Source organism: Caretta caretta, chromosome 19 (assembly GCF_965140235.1).
Source record: "Caretta caretta isolate rCarCar2 chromosome 19, rCarCar1.hap1, whole genome shotgun sequence".
NCBI classification, from domain to species: domain Eukaryota; kingdom Metazoa; phylum Chordata; order Testudines; family Cheloniidae; genus Caretta; species Caretta caretta.
Genome location: NC_134224.1, coordinates 5221030 through 5236912, shown reverse-complemented (window position 1 = coordinate 5236912; position 15883 = coordinate 5221030). Strand labels below are relative to the sequence as shown.

The window sequence follows — 15883 nt, the reverse complement described above, 5'->3', positions numbered from 1 at the left end:
AAATTAAATGCTATTTTAAAAGTGCTTGACAGCATCTATTTAAGTGGAGAGATAACCTAGCAATTGGAGCATCAATCTCTATTCCTTAATGGGCTACATTTCAATACAGGGCCACGACTAAGTTGGTTTCAGCATCTGGATAACACAGCACTGATAAACCTTCCTCTGAAAGCACCCTGATGTGCGTGCACCACAGCAAAGCGGAGCCTTTGTCTTTGAAACACCACTGAGACCCACCCTTGAGTTACTGTGCCATAAACACCCTTTCCCATCACATTCACACATCAGGTTCTTGGGCTGTAACCTGGAATAAGCATTTCATAATAGGTGCAACGTCATCAAGTTTCAAGGATGCTGCCAACCATTCAGCCTCCCTGTCATAAATATAAAGGGAAGGGTAAACCCCTTTGAAATCCCTCCTGGCCAGGGGAAAGCTCCTCTCACCTGTAAAGGGTTAAGAAGCTAAAGGTAACCTCGCTGGCACCTGACCAAAATGACCAATGAGGAGACAAGATACTTTCAAAAGCTGGGAGGAGGGAGAGAAACAAAGGGTCTGGGTCTGTCTGTATGCTGGTCTTTGCCAGGGACAGACCAGGAATGGAGTCTTAGAACTTTTAGTAAGTAATCTAGCTAGGTATGTGTTAGATTATGATTTCTTTAAATGGCTGAGAAAAGAATTGTGCTGAATAGAATAACTATTTCTGTCTGTGCATCTTTTTTGTAACTTAAGGTTTTGCCTAGAGGGGTTCTCTATGTTTTTGAATCTAATTACCCTGTAAGATATCTACCATCCTGATTTTACAGGGGGGATTTCTTTATTTCTATTTACTTCTATTTTTTTATTAAAAGTCTTCTTGTAAAAACTGAATGCTTTTTCATTGTTCTCAGATCCAAGGGTTTGGGTCTGTGGTCACCTATGCAAATTGGTGGGGCTTTTTATCCAACATTTCCCAGGAAAGGGGGGGTGCAAGTGTTGGGAGGATTGTTCATTGTTCTTAAGATCCAAGGGTCTGGGTCTGTAGTCACCTAGGCAAATTGGTGAGGCTTTTTACCAAACCTTGTCCAGGAAGTGGGGTGCAAGGTTTTGGGAAGTATTTTGGGGGGAAAGACGCGTCCAAACAGCTCTTCCCCAGTAACCAGTATTAGTTTGGTGGTGGTAGCGGCCATTCCAAGGATAACGGGTGTAATATTTTGTACCTTGGGGAAGTTTTGACCTAAGCTGGTAAAGATAAGCTTAGGAGGTTTTTCATGCAGGTCCCCACATCTGTACCCTAGAGTTCAGAGTGGGGGAGGAACCTTGACACTCCCTGAATCACTTCTTTTCCAGGAGATGCTTCCCTGTAGGTGTTTAAAGGGGGAATGGTTCCCGTAAGCAGATGATGCTCATCATTGCATTGGGGAAGATATTTAATGGGATGTCTTGTGTGCCCAATCTAAGCAAGTCTGTGCATGCACAAAGAGAAAAATTCTGATCTCAGTTACATCGTGGCAGACCCAGGAGAAACGCTGTGGAACTCAGTGGACTTTCTGTAGACTTACACTGGCATATGGTAGGCACTGTCAATGAATCCACTCACTTTGGTCAATCAGGGAGCCACCTGCGAGCAAATTTTCTGCGGTACCATGTGCAACTGATCCACTGAAGTATACAAAGCTTGTGCAGAATGTGACCCAATGTCTTTTTATCATGGTGTTTGCACAGAGAAGAAACACTGCAGAGCTGTGGCTAGGCATTAATAGTAAAAGCATTTAGTCCTCCAGAGAGACGGTTGCAGAGCATTAAACAGAACCCAGGCCTTGTGCCTCCCCCCAACACTACGATGAAGATTAGCACTGGAACTGAATGATTTGGAGAGGGCTAAACAGCCGGCAGTCAATCTTTAAATACTTTGTGGAAGTTGGGTGCTCAGGATGAGGGTGAAGGTATGAGTTGGTAGAAGGAAGGTGCCTGAGGCTGAAATGGGGATCAGATGAGTGGAATGAATATCGGATGATTCAGCTGCTTATTTCCTTGTTGTTTTCTGGTTAGCTTTGGTGGGATAGGTGATCTAAGCAACCTTAATTCCATGAACTCAGCTGCAGACAATTTCTGATAGGTCATTTTTAAAAAAATGAAAATTCTCTCTGAAATTCTGAATTTCAATGAAAAAATAATGGATGAAATGTATGTGCTTTTTTTGCATTTTTCAACCAGTTCAATCAATGAAGTTTTTAGCCACAGTTTATACTGAGGTTCCATTTTTATGTATTTTATAAAGGGGTTAATAAACTAGTAATAGATGCTTTAATAGATAGTTAAGCAACTGCTCCTGAGTCCAATTGCTCACAACCAGAGTTTATAACTAGGCTTTGCACAATTTGATTTTTATCAATTTAAATATTCACAATTGTGCAATATGGACATTGAGATTTTCTTCTGATTTGTATCCATTTAAATTTTCACAATTGTGGGAAATTATGGGGGGGGTGTCAGATGCTGTGGGGCTAGACACTAGTTATTTGAGGATAGCAGATGCTGAGATTCAAAGAGTTAATGCTTTACAACCATTAAAACACAAATGGCCAAAATAATAAAAGAAAATATCCTTAAATCAAACTCTAATAAGTTATTGAGCAGGATGTTTCTTACTTTGCCCAACTGTAACTTCAATTATTATCAAAATACTTTTTAATCTGTGTACGGTGAAATCGACATTTCGTGACATTTACCGATAAAAGTCTAATCCTTCCAAGCCTGCTTATAACCATCTATAGCATCTTCTGCTGAGGTGCTTAGATACATACTACTCATGACCAGAACATGCTCCTTAGACATCTGCTTGGGCCTAATTATTAGGCCTGACCCGGACCCAAGCCCACCCAACCTGATCCAAGAGGGTAGAGTCATTTTCAAACCTGACCGAGCACCGACTCTTGTCCCTGAGCCTGGGTCAGCGCCATGGCTGCCTGCCGCCCATGGGGTCGGCTGTCCTCCTATGGCTTTGGCGTGGGCAGCAAAGTGCTGTGCTGTGCGTGTCCTGCAAACTGAGCAGTGTTGGGATTCCTTGGCACACTCACTGTGCACACTCATACACACAGGGCACAGTGAGCGACTGCACATCAACTCCCCTGGCAGCAGGAAAAGAGCTGAGCTGACCCGATCAGGTCTGGTTGTTTTCCCAACCGACTCGCACCTGACAGTTATAGTGGGGTTAGGGTGGGTTCAGGTCAGATGCAGGGCTCAAATGCTTGTGACATCTTATTAATCACTTACTCGTCCATTATAGAATTATAGGGCTGAAAGGGACTACAAGGGTTATCTAGTCTAACTTCCCACCAAGATGCAGGACTTGTGTCTAAACCATTTAATAACAATACCTGACTCTGATGCAATACTTATCTTAAGATCACAAAGAACATTCAGAAAAATAACTTTAATATAAAACTTGAATATAAATATATTCTGGTGGGCTTTCACTCTAGTAACCCTGGTCTCTAACTCCCAGTAAAAGAAGTGTCAATTGAATTGCAGTGGGATTTATGTACTGCTCCCTTCCATTGTCAGATTTTCTGTATTTTTTTTTGCATAACTGTTAAACACACATCTCTTGTGCATTAATACACACCTTATTGTGTTTTGCAGTAATCAGGCAATTCCCCCAGAAGCCTAGCAAAGATTCTTTAAAATTAGCCTGGCCATGTAACACTGGCCTTTCCATTATCGGACATAATATTTGGTGTTCTGTACAGACTGGCATGTAACTGATATTAGACTTTGTTGCAGTTGTTACAAGTGAATTATTGTGGTGAGTGGAAGGTCCTGTTCACATTTTCCGAACTCCCAGAATTGTCACAGGTTCTTGTTTGCTAATCCAATTTAAAGTTGGACTCTTGTTTAGTGATGGGGTGAAAATGCTCTTATTTCAGCGTCATACCTAACATTTCTCGAGCATGCGCCTCACTCAGACGCAAGAATCCCCAAATAATTTAAGGAATCATTTCTCTCACTGGGAAATGAAGCCACCTCTGGGCTGGAACGTGACTGTGGTTTAATAAAGCACATCACATAAGGCCAGTTTAGCCTGGGATTGGAAGAATACCACCATATCCAACTGAAATTGCAAGCAGTGGGAGTGTTAGGGACCAAAATGGATTTACACAAAATAGAATTTGCCCAGGAGAGCAGTATTAACAGTTGTCACCTTGTGAGATATGCCATAGGATCTTTCACAGCTGCTAGTTTGCAGGAGTTTGATTTGTGCTCTGATTATCAGGAAGTTGCTGATATATTTCTACCTCTGCATGGTGTATACATTCTTCCTTTGCATGTGCAATTATACGTGTGTGCATAAGGCAGGCATTTGCACATGCAAAATTGCACAGAGACTGCAGGTCTCAACTTTCTGAGAGCCAGACCCTTTATGATAGGTCTCATCTGAAAGATGGTGCTTCAAGCAGCAGGGTATTTTTTGTATCTTGCACTCTAAATAGTTCCCTTTCACGAGCATTATTCCTCCTCCTGATGACCCACAACTGGCCCAGACCCCTCTACATCCTGCAAAATTGTGGGGCAAGAAGTTAAAACACAGGCTACTCAATGAGCAATACAGACCATAGAAATAGATAGCAAAGATCCCTCCGTTGGCTGCATCACTGTGGAATTTCATCAAGATCTGATTAGAGGAGCTTTGGGCAGATTTCTTCACTGAGTTCCCCGTGAACATGCCCAGCTGTGGGGCTGTTTGCTGTGGTCCATCCCTGAAAGCACAAGTCAGAAAGAACACAACCACATTACACCTTTCCCCGTTATCCCAGGTTGGGACCAGCCTCTTGGCACTCCGATGCACACATACACACAACCTTCTGTTCTTTCCTGCCCTATCTTTGTTTTCACACCCCAATCTGCGACATTAGGTTTCCCGTGACTCCTTCGGCAGCCAATAACTTCACTTCCAGAGTGGTACAAGTGGATTCGTCCCAGGTTGGCCCATATAATTGCAGGCAATAGGGACTCCAGATGTGACCAATAATCTGCTTCTGAAGAAAGGCTTCATCTCCGTCTTCTGAACTTTCATCACCTGCCTTTGGAGAATTAAGGCCAGATGTTCCAAAGAGCTCTGCACTTTGGTGCACAGTGGATGCTGAGCTCCTTCGAACGTCCAGCTCCAACAGTGCGCACTGAGCACTTGAAAATGTACCTCTGAGCTCTTTAGGAAGTTTGGCCCCATGTGCCCCCCTCAATGGACCAATGTGGGTGGAGTTATTGTTGTGCCGTGCATGACTTATCCTCCCATCTCCTAAGGGGAGATGAAGATCCTACCCTGCCATGCTCCTGGAGCCAAATTCTCAGCTGATGTAAATCAGCATAGCTACACTGACTTTGGTGGAGCTACGCCCATTTACACCAGCTAAAGACCTGGCTCCTGATCTCTGGGAGCTTGCGTTTGAACCCAGCTCTCCATCCCTGATGCAATGCTGTGCCCTTGCTCTGAGTGAAAGTGTTCTTTGATTTCACTTTGGACTGTTCAGCTACTTATGTCTGATGACAAAGCAAAAGCTAAAGAGGACACCAGCAAATGTCGTATTTCCCCACTGTTCTATCTCTATCCAGTACCACAAAGTCGTTCTGCAAAAGAATAAACAAGCCTGGGAAAACCTCTGCTGGGGAAATCTGAAGCGAAAGGCAATTCCTATTATGCTAGTTTGAACCAGATTCATTTCATCTAAATTCAGCTTGAAGGAAAGACCCCATTTGCCATTCATAAAAGTATCCTCTGTCAAGCCCCTTTGGCTGCCAGAGAGATTTTCTCTTATTTCATTTAGCAGAGCATTTCAGAGATGAAGGGCCGTGCTGAGGAGAGAATCCAGCAGGAGGAAGTTACCTGTAACCTAACAATGTCCAGTCTCAGCTGGGATGATGTCCTGCATTTGCCCCCAGCAGAGATGCAGCGTCTAGAGAGAGTAATTGGGTCAGACTGGCTGCAAGAGGGCTGCATTTGTTTAAACTGCGCACAGCATGGGTTTGATTTCTTTGTTTTTGAACAGGTGGTGATCACAGAATTAGGACTCGGAGAGACTCACTGCCACTCAGTCCCTAGACAGTATTTATCCTCCAGGGGCCAAATCTTTGGTCGGTGTAAACGGCATAACTTTAATGAAGTCAATGGGAAAAAGATGGTGAGAGCTCAAAGTCACTGGAGCTACAGCCAACGTACATCGGCTGAGGATCCATCTACAGATCTTTGTCCAGTCCCACATGAAGGGGGTTTCCACCAGTTCCTTTAGGAAACCGGACCATGTTCAGTCTCATTCCCCTTGGGGACTTTTCATTTGAAATCCAGCCAAAGTTTTAGGTTAAGATCACAGAAGCTAAGTTTGGAGAAGATCTCTCAGCTCATCTTGACCATTCCCCTAAGCCAACACAGCACAAGGTTCTATGGAGAAAGGGCCGATCAGATACAGAGCTGATACTTACTAGGCCAAATTCCCATCACTCCTAGCTATATTCCAAACCTCACCCTGAAGCATTCTTCTCCCCCCCGAATGCTTCATAATGGCCTGGTCCAGCAAAGCACTCAAGCACTTGAATAACACCGTTGAAGTCAATGGAACTTTTCCCGTGCGTGCGTGCTTTGCTGAAAGGGGGCCCAAATCCCTACAGATCAGGCAGACAGACCAACCAAGTCAGCTCTCATGCTCCCGCCGAGGCACCCACCAGATGGTGATGAAGTCATTGTAGGGCTCCGTTTGCAGCAGTGTAAAGTTGAGATGAATCCCATACCCTGTAGGCACCGTGACGAGCCAGGCGCAGTCCTGGGAATTGGGGTACTGGTTGGGGAAGCCTGGAGAGTAGATGGTGCCATTCTGGGTGGTGATATTTCCTCCGCATGGGACTGCACGGAATTAACAATGAACAGAAACACAAGTACAATTAACAAACCCCTCCTGGATCCCCTGCCCCTCTTTGCCTTCCCTCCCTTCCTCCCCTTGCGGTGAACCTCCTCCCTCCAGCTGAGCAGAGATGGATGCACAACTCACTCCTGTGCCTAACGATGCTGATCTCCTCAACCCTACTGGACGATTCCGGGGTGATCCGAGAATCAGAGGTTGATCCAGATGTCTAACTATAGCTCCCAGCTCCCCTCAGCCCAGAGGGCTCAAGATAAAGGCAAGATTTAAACTCCACAGTGTCAACAGGGAATAAGCCAGCACTGAGGGGCTGCAGTGACTGGTCTCAACAAATACACGAGATGACAGAGCTAGAGCAATTAGACAAGACAGCGGTTGTGATTACACATGGATCCAACCCAAAACCCTGGACTGAACCCAATATGCACGTTAGGAATCTGTGGATCCTGTCCCAAACTTTTCAGCTCCATCCTGTTACAGTAAACCCTGCTTAGTGCCTTGGGGCTGGGTGGAAACAGTCAGAGGCTTTTGGTACCCAGTTGACAACCAGGTGCGCTGAGAAACCACACCTCGTGCTCCAATCCAGGGACTAGGGCTCACCAGCTGTGTGTACCCATGGGGAACAGCATGCTCCTGAACCTGTCAGTGGGCAAAACTATCCAACCATAAATACCACGACCTGGGCCAGAGCTGCTGAACAGCTGGTGTTTTAGAGAGCGGATCTGAGAGCAGGGGTGGGGGTTATTAGTAGTTATTATTTGCATGACAGCAGCACCTCTACCCTAACTGAGATCTGGGGCACACTGTGCCGGATGCTCCACACACCCCCACGAGCTTGTAAGCTAAACTGTCGGGACAAACAAAGAATGGGAGGGAAACAGAGAGGTGATGTGACCTGCCTAGAGACACACAGCCGATGAGTGGCAGACAGGGAACAGACCCCAGGCTTCCTGAGTCCCACATCTAGGCTTTACCCACTGCATCATGCTGCCTCTCTAGGACGCAAGATTTCTAGTACAGAACGTTTTCCAATCTGCTTGGAACAGCGCTGGTGGATTTGCAGTGCGTGATTAGCCCCCTGCAGACAGGACTGTCTCTCACACCTTGTGCGCCTGATTCTCCTCTTGCTTACACACAGCGTTTCATGCCGGAGTTGCTCCATTGACTTCAAGGGAGTTATTTCCAATTAATGGTGTAAATCAGATCTGAGGCAGGCCCTGTGTATTTAGTGCCTAATCCTGCTTTGCCTGTTCACGTGAGCAGTCCAAGTGAGAGTGTACACACACACACACACACACTTTATATAACAAGGATGAGATTTGCAAAACCACCTTGGAGATTGGGATGCTCAATCCCTCTCAATTGTAATAAAACCCGTGCAACCCCGTGACTCCCAAGGGAATCCCTTCAGTAGCTTTAGAAATCTCAGCCTCTACTGATTTATTTCAAAATCACTGCTTCTCTTACAGTTCAATGGACTTTTCGCTGTGACCTGCACGGGAAGGGGAGATTGATGGACGAGGGCAACTATTACTCACGGGCAGCTTCTATGCAAAAATAGACAGCGATTGGTGGTTGTGTTTAAGAAAGAAAGTATCTGGAAAGGGAGCGTTTGCAATGATATTAATAGTGCTAACAATCCAGCGTGCACAGTGACTCCTCAGCAAAAACACCCCCCCCCACCCACAACTGGACTTAACCACCTCTTCCTGTGCCTAAGTATGTGGCCCCTGAAGCGTCACATTTAGAAGTACTGTAGGACATGCCAATTGCTTTGTACTCCCTTCCTCGTGGTGTAGCAGGGTTCTTGCTAAAGAAAGCAAGCAGGGATGAAAGACAGGGCTGGATGGAAAATGTGGGCAGAACGGTTATTCAAATACCTTAGGGGCTCGCTCCTGCTACCTTCAAGGCACAGTGAAGTCAACGAGCATTGAGGGTGTGCTGCATCTGCAGCTCAGCCCCTTGCAGGACGGAGCGCTAATGGGCGGATATTCAGCCGCATCTGCAGCAGGTGTATATCACCAGAGCTCCACTGAAGTCAACTGACACCAGCTGAGGATGTGGCCCTCTATGTTTTATGTCCTCTAGGGCTAAGGAGTCTTGATTCAAAAGAGAAAAACAAACGCAGCTCCCCAATACAAGGCAAGTTTGGGAGCAACTGGTCCAAAGAGACTGGTACAAGCCATCCTGCTTACAGGGGGAATCATCAATAACCAGGCTTGCACTTCTTAAGGTTTCATATAAAAGACCCCTCTACAGTAAACTGCACAGAACTCAATCTCTCTCTCTTGGAATGATGAAAGGCCAAGATAGCCTTGCTGGGGTTTGAACAGAGAAACTACACATTTCAGACTTGATGTCAAGAACACCAAGCCATTCGCTCTGGCTAACACCCTGAAACCACTCTTGGAAATCAGAGCTGCAGACACAAGTCTTGCAAATGGAGCCTCTTGCTAAGATCATTAAAGAATTCCGCCTCCAACTGGGAAAGATTCAGCAGCATTTTAGTGATGCAGCCGTCGCTGCATAAGGGAGACCAGACTGCGCATTGACACAACCCTACTACTGAATCCCGATAGCTGCAAGGGTCTTTTCTCAGCAGGGGCTCAGCACAGTGGTGGTGATTAAATTTACTTCAGCGCAGTACTGGGTGTTGCAAACACAAAGTGCGGAGCTGATCAAAGCCCCAGTTCTTTACCTTAGTTATTTAGCTGCTCCGACACATCATAAAGTTCTGACTTTGATAGGTGTTTGAATGGGAAAAAGGCAAAACTTATTTAGAACAATAAAACACTGTTCGAATCAGGCTCAGTGTCAGCATGAAATAGCAGACTGGGAAAGAAGGAAAAGTTAAAAAAAATAGAAAGAAAACCAGGCAGAGAATGCTGGCCCTGTGTGGCCATAAACCTGTCCAAGAGCCGGCAGTAATTTCTCAGGGGTTAATAAATCAGCAAAACGATGATGGTTTCTTAGCATAAGCAGGGAGCACAGATTCTGAAGTTGCCACGTGACAGTGCTCAGGGAAACGTGCTCTGGGGGGAGCTTGCAGAGAAGACAAATCAATGCATTTGCAATGTGGAGCCATTGTCCCTGGAGAAGTTAAGAATGGATGAGACCTGGGTTCTAATTTTTGTCTCTGCCACTGAGTTGCTGGGTGACCATTGGCAAGTCACTTGAATGCTTTGTGTTTCAGCTTCCCTCATCTGTACAATAGACTTAATAATAATACACAAGGCAGTGGAGCTGAGAGGGTTAGATAATTAATATCTGTGAAGCCCACTTCTATCTGTGGAAGACGGGCGCTATGGGCCTGGTTCACAGAGGTTCTGACAATGGGCGCTTTAAGTGCTCAGCACTTTCAAAAAGCAGGCATGTTTTTCTCAGGGCCATATACTGCCTTATTGCACAAGCACTACTCCCACTGACAGTCAGCGATGGAACAAGCAAAGAACAAAATGCTGCTAGCCAGAGAGGGGCTTGACTCATAACCCCAGATGCAAACACACCCTAACTCTGGAAGATGAACCCAGGTCTGGGTGTGAATTTCGCCACTCGCCCACACCTCCCAAAGTGGGCTGACCCCAACTCACTGATCCTAACACTACCAGGGTCGAGACCTGTAGCCGTACGACACAGCTCAGGCCTGTCTCTAGCAGCAGCTTGTGTTTCCAGAGAAACTTGCATCCTGTAGGATCACAAAGCACTTTAGGTTTTACAAATGTAAAGGGCCGTGGTCTGTACAAACTACAATGCAATGTAGCTGGCTCTGGGGTGAGACAAAGCAGCTGTTAAACAGTGCACAGCAACGCTACACAAAGGCTTAGGAAAGGAAGAGCTATGCCCTCGAGGACCACATGCATATAACAAAGAAACTGCAGACCATATTTTTATCTCTTCTATTGGATCCTCCACTATCACTGAGCTGCTGTTCTGAGCTTGTTCCCTTCCCACTAATCAGCATCGGCACAAAGCCAGACTGCATATGAGTTTGAATGAACCTGAGTCAGCAATCTGGGCTTTGACCTAGAAAGAAGGTGGATTTAAAATACCAAGGCAATGTCATTTCCTCCTTCCTCCCAGCTGATCCATCAAAATCAAAGGCAAGCAAGTTACCAGAAGCCAGTACTGAGCAGACTCCTCGGGCTACCCAGAAAATCCCCATGATATTCAAAGGTGACCCAATAAAGTCGTACCTTCACACCTGGGCAGTGGGTGGTCCCAGTTCCTATTGGTCCCATGCTGACATGTCAGGACTGGGTGGCCAATCAGCTGGTATCCAGGAAGGCACTCAAAAGATACGGACTGGCCAACATTGTAACCGGCTCCTCTCACAATGCCATTGGCAAAAGGCTCAGGGTCAGGACACTCTTGGAGTTCATAGGCTGGAAATACAATAAGGAGACAAGTTCTGTATTTCATGCTTTCCTCTAAGGGCTGGAGTCATTTTCCCCTCCTGCCAAGGGTTTCGTAGTGCTCGAGCCACCATCCTCACCATATCTTGGCTGTCACTCTAGAGGATGGAGGTTTAATGCGTGCAGAGGAAATGGGGCATGGGAGAGACGGCCAAAATGTCACCCCAGTGGACAAAAATCCCTAGATAAATGCATGTCCTATGGCAGTAAATACCCCTTTCCTCCCTGCTTCATAGCTGGATTTAGGACCAGAAGGGCTTGAAGCTATATAAAAGTGGTCTGATCCGGGATGGCAATTCCCACATAAAAATCTACCCCTTGGCATGATTAGGGATTTTGGGTGAAATTCTGGCCCCACTGAATTCACTGGGAATTTTGCCATTGACTGCAGTGCGGTCAGAATGCCACTGTTAGATTCTTCACAATGCTTGATGGTTTTGGTTTGGTTTCGTTTTGGGTTTTTTTTTTGGTTTTTGGTTTTTTTTAAGAGTGGTGACTCTATAAAGGGTTTAAAGAGCCAAACGTTCTTCTGATCGATAGCGATTAGAAAATCCTGCTACTTGTGGCAGGCATGGTCACAGAGCAATGGGCCCCGCTCTTGGTTTATCCTGTCTCTATGAGGCCTATGTCCACTGGGTCAACCCACAGCTCCCTTCTAATGGGGGAAATCTGCTAGGTTTTTCAACAAAATGGAAGTGGTTTTGGTGATAAATGGATGGCAGTTGGCTAACATGCGCTGCCTGTCACGATGAGTTATTATTGGTCAGCACAGCCAGATCTAATTTTCATAGCAATTTCCATGAGATTACCCATGGTGCCTTGGACTGTGCTTTTCCCCCTAAATCGTACAACAGCGCATGAGTTATATGGTATACGCACGGGAAAGCCAAAGGAAAATTAATGTTTTCAATTAGGTCTGAGTAGCTGCTTTTAGTGCTATTTCTGGGGAGTCTGCCCTTTGCCAGCCTTTGGCTGCATCACAGGGACAGAGAGATATGCTCTGCCTTTTCCACTCATAGTTTGCCTCTCTTCTGTGGCGGCAGGATCACTCAGCTCCCAGCTGCGGCACATTTAAGTCCATCTCCTTCGTTACACAACACACAGCTCCCCTGTATGACACCTGGTCCCTTCAATGCTCGAATCCCCCAAGGACGGGGACGCAGAGAAGGCCGAGTGTTTTGGGAAATGTAGTACTCACGAGAGCTCCGGATTGACAGCCCTGCAGACTCAGATATACACTGACCCATTCCGCTTGAGGTACATATAGAAATGTGGCTGTTTCTAGGTATATAAATGGAAATCTGCTTCTTTGGTCTGCTCAGCTCTTGGCTTCTTCTAATGAGGCTGCCAGTGTATTGCAATGACCAATGTGCCCCTCCGCAGAGAGGCCAACAGGCGAATAAGCCATGAGACTCAACAGCCTGAGAGACGGCCCCTCCAAAGGCACATTGGTCAAGGGACATTGTGAGGGGAAACAGCACTGCTGTTGCCCATGCTGCAGCTGGATGAACCAAGGAATCCAGGGCTGTCAACCCAGCGCCTTCCAAAATCAGAAAATCCACTCTGAGAAGTTTGAACAAAAAACACCCAGAGAGCTCCTGCCCAGAGGGTTTCACAGACTCACAGGAATTCACTGCTCAGGGGCCTACATGTTTAACAGCAACTAGGGATCAGGGGTGCTCAATTTTTCAGGTGCCTGACTTAAGACACCTTAAACGGGGCTTGATTTTGAGAGAGTTGAGCCCCGTCCCCCTGAAAATCATAACTCCCTGTAAGATGATCTCAAGCTGAGGATGCAAAACCAGAGGCTCTTCAAATTCACTGGTCACTTGTGAAACTTTAGGCCAAGGTTTGCTTATTAATTGGTGCTAATTTATTTCTCTGCCCCCACTCTCATTCTCGGTTAAGATTCTCAAACCATGCCCAGCTCCATGGCATATGAATATTCAATTAAACTACTGCGTCTCTTTTCTTTTAAATGCCCAGTTCCCCTATCCACAGCCCATATCAGCACAAATCAAGAGTGCATCACAGCTCTAGGAAACAGAGAGGAGCTTTCAGGATCCTAACTTTACTTTTGACCCTGAAAGACGAGCACCTGCAAAATTCCAAGGCAAAGTTGTGTCCATTGGGGACGACTTCTTACGGCGCACGACAGTCTAGAGAGCCAAGATCAAAGTGAGTCTGGCCAGAATTAATTCTGAGGCATTTCACTGTTACAAAGCACTACGGGAACATTTGTTATTTGCCTTAGGCAACAGCAGGATGAACGGAACCCAGCTATTAGGATTAAGTATGGATCTCATGTAACACCTTTCCACTAATTTGGATTAAGTCCTCATGGTACTAATTCAACAAAAGAGCAGCTCTTGTTCCATCTGCTCCCTCTCCAGTGCCAGCCCTGGGGACAGGACTCTCCCTCCCTGCTTGTTTGGTGGCCTTGTTACCTTGGTATTCCAGCTTAAATCCTGGCTTGTTTTGCGAATGGTCGCTGTGGAAGTACACGGTTGTCTCGTGTGACGTCGACAGCAGGGAGCCTGGGATTTCAGTGCCACTGAACCTGCCAATCACATTACTGGTGTCGTAAGGTCCATTCCGGATTTCAATGAAGTCGTGGTTCGGCTCGGTGGAGAAGTTCAGAAACTGGATGTGGGCACCTGAGAAGGAGAAGAGGAGGAGGAGGAGAAGAAATAAACGCAACGGTCAAGTCAGTCTGCTAGTTCGGAAATTGGCAAATACTGGTGGATCAAGCAGCAGGACCTGGAACTATATTCATCAAGTTTCAGAGTAGCAGCCGTGTTAGTCTGTATTTGCAAAAAGAAAAGGAGGACTTGTGGCACCTTAGAGACTAACAAATTTATCTGAGCATAAGCTTTCGTGAGCTACAGCTCACTTCACTGGAATGCATCCAATGAAGTGAGCTGTAGCTCACCAAAGCTTATGCTCAAATAAATTGGTTAGTCTCTAAGGTGCCACAAGTCCTCCTTTTCTTATATTCATCAAGTGTCTGATGCCAGAATGAGCCTGATGGTGAATGTACCGGGTGCATGCAGGTGGACTCAAGGAACCTGTTTATATGCAGGTAGAATACATTTGTTGTGCTGCTGAATGTCCCAGGAACGTCCAGACAGAAAGCAGTTGTTGTTCCGACTATACCAGCGAGGCTCTATCATTCCTGTTATTTCAGTGGGGTGCTGCAACACAGCAGGCAAAGTGGACACGTAGCTGGAGCGTTGAACATTTGTACTCTTTTTCAAAATCATTCACCCCACTGTTTCAGTGGGAACCACTGCTTAAGAACATAGGCCCTTCGGGTATGTCTACATTGTACACGAGGCTCAGGCTCGGACTCGGGTGTGAGCCCAGCCACACACAAATCCATCAGACTCGGGTCAGCAAGCACTCAGGACCCAGGTCCTAAGATCTGGCTAGCTGGATGGGTGAGAGCCTGAGTGCAGCTGTGACTCGGGTCCAAGCCCTGTCACTTTGTAGTGTGGATGCAGGTCACGCTGTAGACCCAAGTCAGAAGGTCTGTGCAGTACAGTATGGACATGTTAGCATGGCTGAAAGACCCAGGTCCAGCAATTGCAAACCCAGATTTACAAAGCAGCCTGGACGCTCAAGCCTGGGCATGGAAACAGTGAGTCCACAAGCCCGAGTCTCACAAACATGGCTTAGTGGACAGAGTAGACACACCCTTTATGTCCAAACCTCCAGCCACACACATCATGAAATAGGCTCACGCCTTACTTTACCTCCATCCAGAGAGAGAGAGAAAGAGAGGAGTCCCTCTATTACTAGTAGTTCTCAACCTATTTACCAGTGTGGGCTGCATATGTGGCCCAGAATGTGTTACGTGGGTCGCATCCAGTACTACCTATATGGCCCTGAGGATGTCACATGGGCCACAGCTCTGTGCTGACTGGGCTGCAAGCGGCCCATGGGCTGTGGGTTGAGAAACACTGGCTCAGACCAATGCTCTCTCAGGGATAAGTTCAGCATGGGGACTGGATCACCACTTCCGCTGCCTTGTGAAGACCAGGTTTCTGACAGAAATGAGTCAGACAAACTCTCCCAGCCTGCACAGACAGTGTGAGAGTTTAGCATTCAGGCACCGCTGAGTGGGAGACAGTGATCTAATTGTATCTTGATTTGCTCTTTAAACAACTCAGCTGGCTTCCAATTGTTCTATAAGGGATGCTTCTCAAGCTAATGGCCCAGTGCTACTGGGGTTCCTACACTGCACTGTTTGGGGTTGGATTGTGACTGGGTCCTTAGCAGATGTGCTATGAGGAAGGGAGAAGGAGAGCACAAGGCAAATCTCTCCCCCTTTCCGTATGCTCTGGTGTGCGGCCGAGCCATGATCCGGGGGGCAAGCTGGGGTGCTGGGAGAGGCAAGGCTGTTGCACTCCTGACTGCACCCCAACATACAGAGGCATGCGTAATAACAACAAGGGGGAAAGCTTCAGTCCAGAAAACTCAGAAGTGACCCAGAGAATCAGCTGTATTTGCAGGTGCAGTGAGACCTTCCAGATTAACCCCTGAGTGTCTACCATCACTTAGGCCACAAGCAGAAATAGGCA

The 15883-nt window shown here is 46.5% G+C and overlaps 1 protein-coding gene across 4 annotated transcripts in view; it reads right to left on the bottom strand.

The window, feature by feature from the left end:
* CSMD2 (CUB and Sushi multiple domains 2) overlaps nt 1-15883 on the bottom strand; it is a 549151-nt gene that overhangs the window by 83260 nt on the left and 450008 nt on the right. For all 4 annotated transcript variants that reach the window (XM_048825804.2, XM_075121410.1, XM_048825805.2 and 1 more), the window contains 4 exons: nt 13748-13957; nt 11082-11270; nt 6695-6872; nt 4592-4737 (listed from right to left, as the gene is read on the bottom strand). In XM_048825804.2, coding sequence (XP_048681761.2) covers nt 4592-4737; nt 6695-6872; nt 11082-11270; nt 13748-13957 — 723 coding nt within the window. The remainder of the gene's footprint in view (nt 1-4591; nt 4738-6694; nt 6873-11081; nt 11271-13747; nt 13958-15883) is intronic.